Source organism: Poromitra crassiceps, assembly GCF_964638095.1.
Source record: "Poromitra crassiceps genome assembly, chromosome: 11".
In the NCBI taxonomy this organism is placed as follows: Eukaryota; Metazoa; Chordata; class Actinopteri; order Beryciformes; family Melamphaidae; genus Poromitra; species Poromitra crassiceps.
Genome location: NC_139643.1, coordinates 39,649,841 through 39,666,402, shown reverse-complemented (window position 1 = coordinate 39,666,402; position 16,562 = coordinate 39,649,841). Strand labels below are relative to the sequence as shown.

At 45.8% G+C, this 16,562-nt stretch overlaps 1 protein-coding gene across 1 annotated transcript in view; it reads left to right on the top strand.

Moving 5' to 3' along the window:
- The window catches only part of adgrb2 (adhesion G protein-coupled receptor B2), a 332,454-nt gene that overhangs the window by 289,854 nt on the left and 26,038 nt on the right, over positions 1–16,562 (top strand). The window contains exons 24-27 of the mRNA XM_083646528.1: positions 4,434–4,535; positions 9,159–9,258; positions 10,952–11,023; positions 13,796–13,888. Of these exons, the coding sequence (XP_083502654.1) occupies positions 4,434–4,535; positions 9,159–9,258; positions 10,952–11,023; positions 13,796–13,888 (367 nt within the window). The remainder of the gene's footprint in view (positions 1–4,433; positions 4,536–9,158; positions 9,259–10,951; positions 11,024–13,795; positions 13,889–16,562) is intronic.

The following is a 16,562-nucleotide window of genomic DNA, read 5'->3' as shown; positions in this document are numbered from 1 at the left end:
TAGACGCTCCAGGTTGCGACTGTCGTTACTGTATTTACCCTATGATAGAGGAGGGCTTAAGTGTCCCAACCCACTCTGGTATTACTGGGCAGCTCAGCTGAGAACGATTATGTTTTATTTTACAGAAACAGAGGCTCCCTTATGGAGGGAGATGGAGGGCCATCGGTTGAGTCTGCCTCTTCCAAGTTACCTATACTCGGCTAAAGTTAAAAAACTCAAGAAAAGCACTGAAAATCCTATAGTTAAAAACATGATTGAGGTGTTGCGGCAAGTCAAACAATTTTTGGGAGAAACAGAGTCTCTTTCACTTTTCAGTCCAATATGGAGGAACGATCTTTTCCCCATAGGGAGGTCTGGGTGGTTTAAAGACTGGGCTGAAAAAGGCTTACAAAAAATAGGAGATTTATATGAACCAGATGGGGATCAGATGATGTCATTTGAGGAAATAATAGATAAATACAACATAAATCGCAAACAATTCTTTGGCTATTTACAAGTGAGAGATTTCATCAGAAAACAGCAAAATCAATCTTTAACTATTCCCACTATGTCTGCAATAGAAGAGGTAATGTTGATGAACTGTATAGGAAGAGGCATCATTTCTAGGATATATAATCATCTGGTAGGACAGTCTGCAGAGTCTTCCATGGAGAGACTGGAGGCATGGAGAGAGGACTTAGATGATGAAGACATTACTGAAGGGGACTGGGAGGAGGCATGTGATAAAGCACAATCCCAAACGTTTAACTCACGTCTTAAATTGCTGCAGTATAACTGGTTGATGAGAGTCTATGTAACACCAGAAAAGATCAATAAATACAATGGTGCCATTCCTGATTTATGCTTCAAGTGCCAAAAAGAAAAAGGTACACTTTTCCACTGTCTATGGCAGTGCAACCAAATCAAAACATTTTGGGATGCAGTAAGAAAATGTATTCAAGATATTTTGTCCATACAAATACCTTTAGATCCAAAGCTTTTTATTTTAGGATTATACCCACTTAATTTTAACATCAGAAGGAGAGAGAAAAGGTTTCTGGATATAGGTTTACTTTTGGCCAAAAGAGTTATTGCCGTAACTTGGAAACAGGTTGGTAGGCCGGGGATCGGGAGATGGATCTCTGAATTAACAACAACGCTGCCCTTAGAAAAAATCACATATATCATCAGGGGTAAACAGGAACTGTTTGACAACATTTGGGGCCCTTTTATTTGTTATCTAGAGAGGACAGATGTGGCCGGCATGATGGAAGCGCCTGGGACTGCTTGACTGACTGTTTCTGTTTTTATTTGAATGTTGTTTTTTGCTCCTTTATTCCATTGGCTCTCTGTATTCCATTCTAAATACCTGTACATGAGTCAAGATGTAACTGAAAAATGTAAGCTAAATTAGTCAGCCCCCAGAAGAATCATGGTCTGTCGGTGTGTTTTTGTTTTTGTTTTGTATGTCAGTTTATCTTTCTGTTGTGCTATCGGGGGGAGGGGAGGGAGGTGGGATATGTATGGGATGTTTGTATTGTAATTTGTATAAATGTGATAAATGAAAAACAATAAATACAATGTTGGAAAAAAAAACTACTATCTTTGAAAAGAAAGTGAGAGACTAGGGCGGCCCATGAACTGAAAGTCTTTTGTGGATCTCAAAATCAATGACAGATGGTAGCCTGATTACATATGGGTAAACACAGAGATCATGTGGATGAAACATCATATTGATATCCAGTAGGTATGAAGGTGATTTTTCTTCTTCTCTCCTTCTACATAACAATTGTTCAGAATGATAGATACACATAAACACACATACACTCTCTCTCACACACACACACACACACACACACACACAATGCATACATGCATGCACACGCAGCATTATATACATTCCCTAATTCCATTGCCGGTTGTTTGTCATCTTTACTAATCCAATGAGTGGAGATTTCCACAGCTCTCGAGGCCAAATCCATGTTTTCATTTCCATACACATTGATTCCATCTCTCTCTCTCTTTCGCTCCCCTTACATTTTCTCAGATGTCTCTCTCTCTCGTGCAAATTGAAATTGATGTTTTGCACTTAGCTGCAAGGGTTAACAATAGAGATTGGCTCTCTGGGGGGTTGATTAGCTTTTGTTAGCCTGTGATGCAATTGAGATTAAGCCAGTTAATGTGTACAACACACACACACACACACACACACACACACACACACACACACACACACACACACACACAGAGGCATGCCCTTCTTTGTTGTCGACAATGTCCTTCGCTGTATCCTATTAGTTAAGCGTTTTTCTTCTTCGACAAGAGACAAGAAGTGTGGTGCATGGAACCCCCCCCCCCCCCCCCCCCCCCACACACACACACACACACACACACACACACACACACACACACACACACACACACACACAGCAGTCTGTAGTGTTGCTAACAGGACAGGCTGTCATTAGCGTAATGTATTTCCTTATGAAGCCGTGGGGATGTGGCTGGCGCTAAGGCAATGAGCTGTGATGGGGCGCTAATGTAGCATAGCCCGTGCATAGCCCCATCATTCTACACTCGGCGATACACACATACACACCCGCACACACAGACATACACACACACACAGACATACACATGCATACACACACTGTCTCACTCATCCGAGTAGTCAACTGTAAGTAAACAAAGGCTGCTCTTCACTTAGACCCTCACAAAGCTTCATTATGCACAGTCACACATGTAGACGTAACTTCCTACACCAAAGAACTTCTGGTCCATTGATAACAATTGAAGGCTAGTATGATGGAGATCCGGCAGGACCTTCTGCTTGTAATGCAGAGATCCGCCTCGAAGGACCATTCTGTGGCGACTAGGTCACTGACCTCCTCGTAGAATCCCGATTGACCATCCACTGCTCATCGCTCCAACTTGATACCCCAAACCGCGGGGGACTTCCTTCATGTTGGTTAGCAGAGGATTCTTGGTCGTTGGATAATTTGCCTGACTTGTAGTTGTTAACAAACATTGTCCCAGGATTACCCGTCACGGCACCATGGAGGTCCCGCGTACCTACATCCCACTCGCCAACTTGATGGCTGTGTTGGCAAGCACCTCCTCCGTCTTCTTCTTGAGAATCACCGGCAACGGGTTTAAATTCATCTGGAGAATTAGGACTTGACATTCTTGGAATATCTGCCCCATTGTGATGTCATACATCACTGATGATGTCACTATTCGCGGTAGCTCCAGGGAACCGGTCGTCCTGATTGGCACTGGATTGGGCCCCTTGGTGGCCGCCCCACCACCAACAAGCACCTGACTGGGAACCTTTCTAACAGGTTGTTCCATTGCAACATCAGCACACAGCCAATCCACCATTTTGGCCTGAAGGAGACCCCTCTGATTGGCTGTGCTGTTGTTCGATTGGCCAAGGATGCGTTTTTTTTTCTTTTCCCCCCAGTCCAAAATGGCGGCATCGCTGTTGTCAAAAAAGCACCAGAGTTTCGACTTTTGCCTTCAATACTCTCACTCATGAACACACCTGGTATTGCCTAGTATTTACTTTATTTCTCTCTCTCCCTCCCTCTCTCACTCACACACACACACACACACACACACACAGAGTGCAGTGTGCTCTCGTCTATGGTACTAGTCCATCATTTCCTATAACTGTCAATGGCAAGGTTAACACTGTCTACTACAGCCAACAGTCTATTACTGTCGCTGTGCTACCTCGTCAAGGCTTTTGCCAAACATAGACTGCAGAGCACGCACACACACAAACACATGCACGAGCGCACGCGCGCACACACACAAACACATGCACGAGCGCACGCGCACACACACACACACACAAACACATGCACGAGCGCACGCACGCACACACATACACACACGCGCACACACACACAAACACATGCACGAGCGCACGCACGCACACACATACACACACGCACACACATACACACACACACACACACACACACACACTGGCAGCAGAATAAGATGGCTCAGGCCTTGTACTGTAGCTCCTGTCTGTCTCATTGTACTCTGTTAATCCACATAACTCTGCTGTAACACTGCAATGTCCATCTCACTCTCTCTCTCTCTCTCTCTCTCTCTGTCAGACACTGTCTCACTCTCTCTCTCACTCTCTGCACTTGCTCTGAATCAGTCTTTGTATTCTGACTGTTTTTCATTGCTGCTACTTTTTGAGATCTGTTTTTAATTTGCCTTTCTTTCTTTTCCTCCCACTCTCTCCACCTCCACCCTTTTCTTTTCCCCTCCCTTTCTTTATGTCTCCAACCTTTTTTTCTTTGTGTTTTTTGTGTGTGTCTTTTTTTGCAACCGCACCACCTCCACATTTTCACCTGTCATCATAACTGGAATGCCCCACACACCCCCCTCCCCTCCCCCCCCTACATGTATGTGTATGTGCGTGCGTCCTGAAGTGTCCCGGCGGAGGCCTCGCGTAGCCGACTGCTCCTGAAATGCTCCAAGTGTGGCGTGATCTCAAGCACCGCCATGTCCAGCTCTACTGTCCGCAGCGCCATGTTAGTCCATCTCCACCTCTCTCTTCCTGTCTCTCTCTAGTCCACTCAACACACAATTGTATGTGCAGGAAAAATTCAATGATGATAAATGGTTTTCTAACCTCATTTGATTTACTTTGTGGATTAAACAAAACAAAACAAATACAAAAAACTAAAAAAATATTTTGGGGGTAAGGGTAAAGTGCACATACATTCAGAACAGGTCATATCTAATGGTTGTTGTATGTGAAATAACACCCTAGAAAACCACTGTATAGACATAAATGATATGAAAATAACATGTTCAGAAGCTGAGATATGAACGTCTTTGTGTGATGCTTTGACACCAAGGCGCCAGACTTTGACCCCTGAATATACATTGATCCTCTAAATATATAATGTTATACTTGTAGTATGTTATAGATGTCCATAGTGATCACATGAAACCTAATGATTAGGACTATTGCAAATTCCCCTGGGTCAACCGCTGACTGACTGGATTACGCCCTCTCCGTCAGTTTCTCACTCTATCTCTCATTTGCTCCTTATCGCCCTCTCTCTCTCTCTCTCTCTCTCTCTGTCTCTCTGTCTCTCTCTCTCTCTATCTCTCTGTCTCTCTCTCTCTCTCTCTCTCTCTCTCCTTGATCCTTTTATCTCTGGATGCTGGTGATGATGCAGGGTGGCATCCAGAATTGTCTGCATGAAAACAAACTAATGAGAGGAAAAGTCACCTGCACAACAAGCCGCCGCCATTGAACGAGAGCGCGTTTTGATCCAAAGTGGGTTTCCTCAAGTTTTATAGAGCAGACCTGTCCTGGGTCTTACAGAGCAGACCTGTCCTGTCCTGGGCTTACAGAGCAGACCTGTCCTGGGTCTTACAGAGCAGACCTGTCCTGGGTCTTACAGAGCAGAGCTGTCCTGGGTCTTACAGAGCAGAGCTGTCCTGTCCTGGGTCTTACAGAGCAGCCCTGTCCTGGGTCTTACAGAGCAGACCTGTCCTGGGTCTTACAGAGCAGAGCTGTCCTGGGTCTTACAGAGCAGAGCTGTCCTGGGTCTTACAGAGTAGACCTGTCCTGGGTCTTACAGAGCAGAGCTGTCCTGGGTCTTACAGAGCAGACCTGTCCTGGGTCTTACAGAGCAGACCTGTCCTGGGTCTTACAGAGCAGACCTGTCCTGGGTCTTACAGAGCAGACCTGTCCTGGGTCAAACCGTATTTGTGTTTACTTTAACCTGATTGGTGTGTCAGATAGGTGAGGTTTACTCCATCAGGGAGCAATTCAGGTAGTGTCAGGCAAGTTGTCAATCACATAAATTGTCGCTAAACTGGCTTCCAAACACTAGACTCTAAACGTCTTTTAACTCCACCTATGCATCTTATCAAATGACCACAATATAGGCTTAAATGACAAATGAGGACCATTACAACGTTCAATAAAATCACAGTCGAAATCTATTTGATAGCAGTGTAGCTTTACCTTTACCTTTTCTCTCCTTCATAAAGCGCACTGGCATTATAATGAATGCACTGATACATCACTTATTATACATGCGGCAATAAAGTGATCGTTTGGGTTCAGAACAAAAGCAAAGGGAGTAACATCATAGCAGCTAACCATGACAACCAATACTGCCAAGTGATTGATCATGAACCCACACAGGTACTGTAGGTGTGTGCCTAAAACCTATACAGTAAATGGGACAGCAAAGTGAGGCAGCAAAACTCCCACTGTCCTCTCTTGCAGTGTTTCAGAACTAAACTTAAGTTTAATATCAACCGAACCATCACTTACCTTACTTATTGAGTGGTGGCGTTTTACACTGGCCCATTGTGATTTTATTTTTATGGCCTGGTAAGTGTGTCTGCTGATGGGCGAGCAGTTGTCATGGTGCTCTGTTCAGTGCAGCCAGGCTCTTCAGATGAAAGACTTTCCTCCTGCGTTACATATAGCCCAAGCAATGCATCTTTTTAACCATGTCCCTGGATAGCCCTTTTGTGCGAATCGCTCATTATGATAGCTTTAGCACCCTGCTGAAGAGACATATCCCGGGTTCTGGCTTGTATCGTCTCTCTCACAGGGACACACTGTGACTGAGGGTAATATGAGGAAATTGCCCAGCAGTAACAAGCGCCTATCAGTTTTAGCTGTGTCATTGTGTATTTGCGGGAGCATATTGGGACTTAGTGACTTTCTCATCGCTCACTTCTATTATTTCTCCGCTACCTTAGACCCACCTAGATCAGTGCATATTGTCTGTTGTTAGATATGTCATTTAGAGTGGCTTTAGCGCTCGCTGCACACGGGATCGCATTGGGTTTGAAGCTCCTTCCACTGAGCTGTTAGACAGAAACTCTTATCGTTACAAAGCCGTCATCTGTCACCGTGCGCTGCTCGCGAATAGCATCGCTGTCCCTTTCAGCACCCTACCTTTCACAAAGGTTGGCTTTGAATCCAAGCATGCTGCGTCTATATAGTTCATGTGAGAAGTGACAGCTGTAAAGTTGTTGTTTCCATGCCTGGCGTCGACCAGTCACTGTTCAGCAATGCAGGCACTTGTTGTTTTCTTGCTCTATTAAGTTTCCTTAGCTTATCAGAAAATGATGTTTGAAAGTATGCTAATTCAAGCTGCCTGCCCCGCATTATTCAAAACAAAGCTGTGCGGCAAACGGCAAATGAATAATGTAAATAGAGGTGGGTTAAAGGAAATGAGACAAAAAGTCAACAACGTATTTCCCTTTGAGATTGTCTGACCTAATGTATTCATGATGCATTATGAATATATTCCAGAGTGCCCTTTACCTCTGCAGTACTAGTCAACAGATCAGGGTCTCCTACTGGACGTTCACACCAGGGAGGTTTTAGCAAATTTGCGCGGTGAGATTACGGTACAAAGTCAATGCGAACACGTGAGTAGACGCAATTTGACGTGAAATTTGCCCATTTGCTCCAGATGGTCAAACTCGAGCGAGCGAAGCTTTTTTCCCCGCCTTGGTGTGAACGCACAGTTCAGGGTGTCAATCATGTCCTCTTTCACCTCCTCCTTCACCGTTATGGTGTTGCCCATTCACATTTGTAAACCATATCTGCACCAATTCTACTCAATAAAGAATTAAAACGTATGGTCGTTTGGTTTGCAACCTTTTGGATTCACCCATCCATTTTAAAGCTGCATCAGACTGAATTGACAACTCATTGCAATTTCCAAACCCCCCGGGGGGGATTCCATTTTCCCTAACCAATCAGTGAGACTAACGTATCCAACTGAATATAATCCAGTCAGGAGATTGCAAAAAAAACAACAACACACATTTCCCCTTTGAATAAATGCCTTCAAAGCAGAGTGCTGTTTGGATTGAGTAATTGCTACTTTTAATCGATTTAAAACAGCCTCGATAGCAGCGTCTATCTCATCTGTATCAGCCCCCATTGTTGTTATTAGGTCCGGTGCACTTGACAACAGCTTGACAATGGCATTAGTCCCGCCCGCTGCACTGTTTATTGACGCTGATTGGCTAATCGTTCGTTTCCCTCGGCACTCATTGGACTGAATGTCTTTTCAACCGAGGAAATCGCTGCTGCATGTCACGATGGCAGAGCAGAAGCAGCCAACTCGCTGGAGTGGGCGGATTCTCTGCTCTGCTTTTGGCTTTACTCTGCTATTCGGTTGGCCGTGAACCTATGAAAGGATGTGAATTATGTCTCGGCGTAGCTAGACGGAGCAGTCTGTCTGTCTGTCAGATGGACGGTTGTAAAACCATGGATTTGTGCTCAAACAGCATGAACATTTTAAATTGGTGTCTGAATCCATGGCGTTACACACACACACACACACACACACACACAAATACACTTGCACTCCTCAGTCAGAAGCCCTCTTGTCCGTGAGTGGTCTTCCCTGTCCCTGGGCGTGCCTCTGCCTATCCTCTCGCAGTCTGCCAGCATGGCACTGAATGTGCATCAGCCATGTAATTGTGCTGGATTGTCAGTCTCATAGCTATCTACATGATTGCACAGCACCGTCACGTTCTCTGGGAGAACATTATATTTCACACAGACCTCAGTGGGCCAATCAGTTCTAAACTGCCCGCGGCTGATACAAATGGATGAAGTGGATGGTGTGGACGGAGTCCTGGACTCATTTTCAGGACTCGTGACTCGACTTGGACTTGAGCACTGATGACTCACACTTGGACTTGGACTCGAGCGTTCCTGCATTCGGACTCAGACGTTGGAGACGAGGACTCAGACTTGTTAATTGATAAAGACTGTTTTTGTTTGTTTGTTTTTTGTAATATGTAATAGGCCCTAATCATTTGGCATAAGAAATTGATAGCTACATTGATACTGTGACATTATACAATTTTGTGCAAGGGCAGGCACGTGTGTTCCACCTACATGTGGATTCAGGCTCATGTTCAGTAACTCCAAACTCGTACTCGGGTAATGGGGACTCTTCTTTGGTGACACTGACTTGGACTCAGAGACTCAAACACTCACTTCAGAGTTGAGATATAGTGACTTGACTACAACACTGGAAATGGATGTGACTCAACCTACAGCCTTTACCCTGATCTGGTTAGACTGAATCACTCCCTCCCTCTCTCCCCCTCTCCATCCTCTCTCCTTCTCCCTCTCCCTCTCTCAGGGCCTCTCTGTGGAGTTCCTGTGTGGTTCTTCCTCTCTTGGCGCTGACCTGGATGTCAGCGGTGCTCGCCATTACCGACCGGCGCTCCACACTATTCCAGGTGATCTGACTCACAACGTTGTTACGCGCTCATGTCAGCATCAGGACCAATCCTCCCACACACACACACATCTGTGAGCCAACACGGGAAAGCAGTAGCCGTAGTGTGTGACATTAAAATGCTATATATTGCACATATCGATCAATTCATTCTTTCGTTGGAATTATTGATACATGAATCAAAAAATTATAATTTCAATTAACGTCTGATGTAAAATGGATCTCCTGTGAAGTTCAATGAGCCTGGGTTCGTCACATTTGGTAATAGAGAGACACATCAGATTAGATCAATCTTTCATGGTTCCTCCGGGGAAATTGGGTCTTTGCCACAGTAAAATAGTAATAGTATACTGGAAAGGAAAAGAAAAGTCTAAACTAGAATAAATAAATAGATATTAACATAGCAAAACCAACATTAGTATGAATTGGCTAGCTAGATGTTTGCATAGTCCCCATCCAATCCAAAGATTACTGAGTTATTAACTCATTGAGTGCCAGCCACTTTTGGAAAACGGATGCTCCCAGTGCCAGCCCTTTCAGAGCGTTCTCAGTGATTTCTCGAGGCTCACAGAATATTGTGTGATATTACTATGTAAACACCGAACACGCCCAAAGAACGATGAGACTCTATTGTATCATCAGCAAAAAAAAGTTTATTGATATCATTTTCCGTTCTTTAGTTATCAGCCGGAGAAGATAGGTTGTTTTCAGCAAAAACAGACGTTTCAAACTAGAAGCTGAGATAATCAGCCTTTTGTGAAATGAAGCATTTCAAGCACATCACTGACTCTGAAGCTAATATTTTCTGATGTAGTGACACCTCAAAAATAATTTCCTTCAATAAAACAGCGAAACCAAAGGAATTTTGTTTGGCAAAATAATATTTTTTAGCTGCAACCAGCAGCGCTGGTGCGTGCGCAGACCCTACACCTTCTTGCTGGTCTTGATTTACTGCTGGTGGGCATCAGATATTCTAGCTTGTGTTTGTAAATCTGTCCATCGAGCCTCCTGCTGTCTGGGTCGGTGTTGTATGCTGCCCTGCGTGCCCCACCCCCCTCAACTGCACACTCCTCCGTGGGAGTGTCTCTGGTGGCTCTCTGCTGCGTTTGCTCTGCACTGAAAAGTGCGCTACGCCCAGCTTTTTCACAGCGTTCCGAGAATGATGTAACTTTTCAGAAAGACGCTGGTGTCGGCAACTAATCATGTGGAGGGGCTATCGCAGCGGAGACGGAGGGGCTCAATTGTGGCAGCAGATTGGCTGCTGTTCACAGGCACAGCTAACGTTATGCTTCATGCATATCGATGCATACCGATGCGGTTTCCGTTTCCCCATGACTTCTTCTCTGTTTTTTCCTCACCTTTCTCTAATCTGGAGAGCACTGTCGCCACCTAATGGGTCCGTAAAATAGCTTTTACACATTCGACATCCCCCATACTTTCACAGGAGATGCATCAGGCTTTGATCCACGTCCCACCGTCAAAAAACGCAATTGACGACTTTAGTCGTCATTGGCACTCTACGTTACTATTTGAATTGACACATTCAACATTGCATACATTGGCACTCAATGAGTTAAATGTAAATGTTCTCATTACATCAGTGTTTCCCAGTTATTTCATCATCTGGTCAAAAAGATACAGTAATCTAATGATGTGGGATGACCAACAAGCGTGTGTTCCCTGCTCTCCTCTAGGTCCTCTTCGCCGTCTTTGACTCTGTCCAGGGTTTCGTCATCATCACCGTCCACTGTGCCATGCGGCGAGAGGTGAGCCAGCTCCTCTCTCTCTCCTTCCTCTCCTCCGTGCAGCGGCAGACAGCACAGCCAATCCCAGCAAAGCACTGTGTTCATACATTTTTAATACAGCAGCGCGCGGCGACCTCAACGACCCGCTGTCGCTTCGACAGGTGGCAGGCATGTTGGAAAATGTCACGTTGGCCAGGGATTAGCGCCGTGTTTATGTCCGATGTTGCACAGACTTCATCATAATACAGTGTGACTGATAGCGCTGCAGTGGCCGACTGATCCGAGGCCGCATTAAAGAGATTACTAAGATGCTGTATGGAATAAGACGATAAGTCCCTGTCTAATGCCCCCCCAATGCCTATTTGCCACAGGCTTTACTGTGCCCCCTGAAATGCTGCACTTTAAACTCATTACACGTACCCTAGACTAGACACGCTCATTTGCATACACGCACACGCACACGCACACACACACACACACACACACACACACACACACACACACAGACTCCTCTTGCTATGTGGAGAAACACAGTCACAATCACACTAGCCACAATTAATCAATTTACAAATTTACAATGTGATCCATTTCCCATAACTGTAAATGTTTCCTCTTTGGCTGACGTCAATGGCCCGTCCATCAACATGCACACACACACACACACACACACACACACACACACACACACACACACACACACACACACACACACACACACACCTACACACACACACACACACACACACCTACACACACACACACACACACACACACATGCACACGCACACACACACACACACACACACACACACACACACACACACACACACACGCGCGTGTATATATCCTACAAATCATTATGATATTGAATACGCTGCATATAGTGTAAGTGAATTTCTAAATGCCTGGAATGCTTAGCTACGTTAAATCAATATCACAAAAGCGGGAGGGATCAGGCTAACGTAAATCCAGGATTTCTATTTATTTATTTATTTATTTTGGCGAATGCACGGAAATTTCCTGCTAGAGACTGAGCGTGTAAATCCTCCGTAGCTGCAGCAGAACAAGTGGCAAAGGGGAGTGGCACACCACGGGGAGGGGGAGGGGAGGGGAGGGGAGGGGAGGGGAGGGGGGGGGGGGGAGGGGAGGGGAGGGGCGCGGGGGAACCAGAGGAAGAAGGGAGGAAAGACGACGCAGGCGTGCAGTGCAAAACGATGGAGAAGGCAGAACAAAGCCAAGTCATTATGTGAAGCCAAGTACAGAAATAAAACTGTGTGAGGGGGCGCGGCGCCGTGCGACGAGCGCTCGGTGCATGTAAGGTGTTGTAGCGACTAAAAGGAGCATGGCGGCACACAGACGGCCCGCTGAGATCAGTGGAGGAGCGCCGAGCCGGAGAACGTGTGGGAGCCCTCGTGATTAGGCGGCAGTGGAAGAGGAAGGCAGAGAAGGCAGCTATAGGGTTAGATTGCCAGGAAAAGAGAGGGAGTGGTGTAGCAAAGAGAGAGATAGAGAGAGAGAGAGAGAGAGAGAGAGGGAGGGAGGGCAGGAAGAGATTGCATGCAGAGATCTATGGGAGGGAGAAGAAGTGATTTAATAGAGAAGCAGGGGATGATGGTCGGGGAGGAGGAGGAGCGAGAGAGGGAGGTAGAGAGAGCAGTATGGACCCATAGAGAGACCTCTTCACTTTGAAGTCAGAATTGGCTGCATCGGGTGCCAATACACACACACACGCACGCACACACGCGCACACGCACACACACACACACACACACACACACACACACACACACACACACACACACACACACACACAAGGCAGAGAACAGGGCACAAATGGCATGGAGCAGATAATGGACAATGGAGGGAATACTCAAGGCCATGCAGTATTCATCCGACGAGATGCTGCTCCAATCTCATCTGCAGCACACCCACACACACCACACACACCACACACACACACACACCTACACACACCCACACACACCACACACACACACACACACACACACCCCTACACACACACACACACACACACACACACACACACACAGATGAGACCACCCACAGAGAGCGAAGATGCTTCTCACACTGCTCTCTACATGCATGCTCATGTTTTGCGCCGGTGAGATTCTGATGGGATTTGACAGCAGCAGCACGGAGAAGCGATGTAGCTGCTCGACGAGCGACTCAGATATCTATATTACACAGCCTGATGGGCGGGATGGGGAACTCGCAGTCGACTCTGTGAGAGATTCTGCATAGAGATCCATTTGATTTTGGAGCCACAGCAACAGAACCAAATCCTTTGGCAGCTGGATGACGTGTGTTAGCTCAGATGCTGTATGTGGGAGGATAAATAAAGAGAGAAGATGATATGACACTGGAACAACCTCAGGGTTATAATGTCTATCTATACTGTGTTGTGTTGTTCCTTGTAATTAAGTCCCTGTGCCACTGACTTCACAAGGCAGGCTTATATTGGATGGGCCTTTGAAGTACCGCCGCATGCTTTACCTACCACTCCGCTGTCTGTTATATAAGCTAGGTCCAAGAACACAGCTTTTCCCTTCACTTTATTTGTCATATTCACATGCTTGAGTATTCCTCAAACATCTGCCTTGGTAGCGACTAGAATGTAAAACGTCTTGAGAAGCGAGTTCCCCCACGCTACCGGCGCTCCTCCACTAACTTCTGTCCTATCTCATTCCCTCCTTCCTCTCCCTCCCCGTGCCTTACCTCCGTTTCTCCATATTAACTTCTCCTCCTCCTCCTCCTCCTCCCTGCCCCGCCCAGGTGCAGGATGCGGTACGTTGTCGGATGGGGGGATGTAAAGACGACAGCGAGAATTCGCCAGACTCCTGCAAGAACGGACAGGTGCAGATCATGGTGAATAGCATTCCATTTCATCCCTCATCGCAATCCATAAGCCCTGCCTCCGACGAACATTAACCAGGGAGCCGAGTTTCCCAGGAGCGTCGGCCCTTAATAAGAAGGATGATTGCCATGATCGAAGGCTTCAGACTCATACCTGCTTCCCATTTTTACTTTTTACTTTAAAAGCAGTTCATTATTTCCCATGCATTTTAGCGAAACCGTTTTTTTCCCTAAATGTACCATTCCATTTTCCATTCAAATGGAAATTTCGTAACTCCGCAGCCCCCAGCCTGAAACTAACTTCCTATATTGGCGTAATGCCAACGAATGACACCTCATGTAACAGTATAATAACAACATTAAAACACTTTCCAGCAATATGGAAAGTGTGCTATGGACTTTTGTCTGAAATAAAGATTATACTAGTAAACTTTGAACATCCCAGTTATCTGCACTTCCTGCAAGATCAAAATAATATGTATCTGAATTATGAAGTGTCGGGAAACAGAACTTTTATTGCCGCGAGTATATCCATGCATTAGCAAAGCAGACACCGCAGCACTTTTATTTACCTTTATCCTAAACGTCCTCATCTTTATTGGAAGAGCATGGAGCTCATGAGGTTATTGTGTTCCAAAATGTGGCTAATAGTGTGATAAATCATAGAGACTTGAACTGCCTTGGCAATGTCAGCACGGTCACACCGTTGGTATGAGAGCATCGCTGCGACTCTCACGTCGCTATTCCCTCTATTTCTCCCTGAGACGCGTTTGCAGTAACGATGATGTTGCGATCCTGAACGCACCTCCTGAGGTTATCAAGATTAAACATCGGAGCCATCAATCTGCTCGGGGGAACTTATTATATGGCACACTTTTTTCTGTGTTTTCATAACTTAGATTAGCATAATAACCTGCTTATCCAGTGCTGTTTTTGGTTAAAGGTGTTACTGCATAAGTATATGTATGTATATATTATATAAGCTAGTATGATATCATGTAATTAATGTGTTATCAATGCAGATGTGTTCCCTATGTGCTGCTGATCCCCATAAAGGCCCAGCTATGCCAACAATTAAGGAAGCTAGTATTCTCTCTTGGTTTCTCATGTTTGTTTTTTTATTATTATTATTATGAGCAGTAATGCGCTATGCGCTACTCTGAAGAAAACTCTTCAGACAGCAACATCCATGAGCAACTGTGTAAGATGATGGCTTTCAACTATTGTTTCAACCACTGTTTCAAGTGTTGTTGAAAGCTTTAATACTCTTGAGAACATTCATTACCATCAATGGGTACTTTGGCAACGCTGACACTCCAGCAGTTACATCAGCGCCATACCCATCATTACAGTGAAGAACATCCCCTCAACTGCTCCACTCACACCGACTCATTAGAATTTAAAACCCATGCCATTTATACAGACATCATAAAAATCGAGAGCTGTAACTAGACATTCTTGTTCAAGTTGAAACGAGGCCAAATCTCTGGCAAAAGTAATTAGATCACTGACATCGCAGAAAAGGTCGTTCCTCTCCCCTATGCCACCCCCACCCCCTTTCTCCTCCGCTCACGCACCTTCACTTTATTCTCTCCATCATTTTCTCCCACCCCCCCCCCCCATCAGAAGCATCCAAACACCAGCTACTGCGCGCCGCCGCGCCGCACGGCCCGTTACGGCACGTTGCCGTGCGTGTCGGCGTGCCGCCAGCAGCCGCCGCCTCCGCCGCCAACGTGCCACCAGTTATGCCGGCAGGGAGGCCAGCAGGCCTGCTACCACAGTCTGCCCCGCACCAACCACGCCCACAACCACGGGCGTGACCACGGCCACGCCCACAACAACCATAATCCACTCCTCTTCTACCACGCCCACAACCACACCGGCAGCCAACCAGTATGTCCACCTGTAGACAGGACAGCTCGCTGTGCTCATTGTCCAAAGAGTCTATAGTTGGATGAAGGTGCAATCTGTGAAACAATAAGCATCAAACCTGATCAAAGTAATAATCAATTTAACTACAATTGAACCTGATCTATTCTCACTTGTGGCCAGATTGCATATTGCACCTTTAAATCTAGTAAGTAGAAGTAGCTGTGACCTACTAGCGGCCACTAGCCCTTGTAGTAAAAGTAAGCCTAAACATGTAGAATTTATAGTATAGCCTTTGGCACTGGGTCTTTTGTATTCATTTTAGTGGTGAACTTGGGTCTGTTCCCTGCCTCAACAGGACTACAATCCCCCTGTGCTCTTTTTTTAACCAAATACATGATAAAAAGGTGTCCTCGATGGCTCGCTATGCTGTACTTAACCTCCGAGGCTATTACCCAGAGAACATGTAATGCTTTAAAGTGCCATGATTTGTTTTTGTGAATCTGGATGTGACAGAAAGAGAGAGGGGGGTTCTTCAATATCCTGATTCGTACATTTAGACCCATTTACGCTGCCGCGAGTGGGTGATCTGCCTACTAAGAGCTTTTCCTCTCCTCCGAGACCCTTACACATTCCCTCTTTCTCTCCTCGGAGACCCTTACACATTCCCTCTTTCTCTCCTCGGAGACCCTTACACATTCCCTCTCTCTCTCCTCTGAGACCCTTACACATTCCCTCTTTCTCTCCTTCTATCTTTCCATTTTTCATTCCCCCCCTTCCTCTTTTTCTCTGTGCCACTGTGGCCGTGCCCAAACTG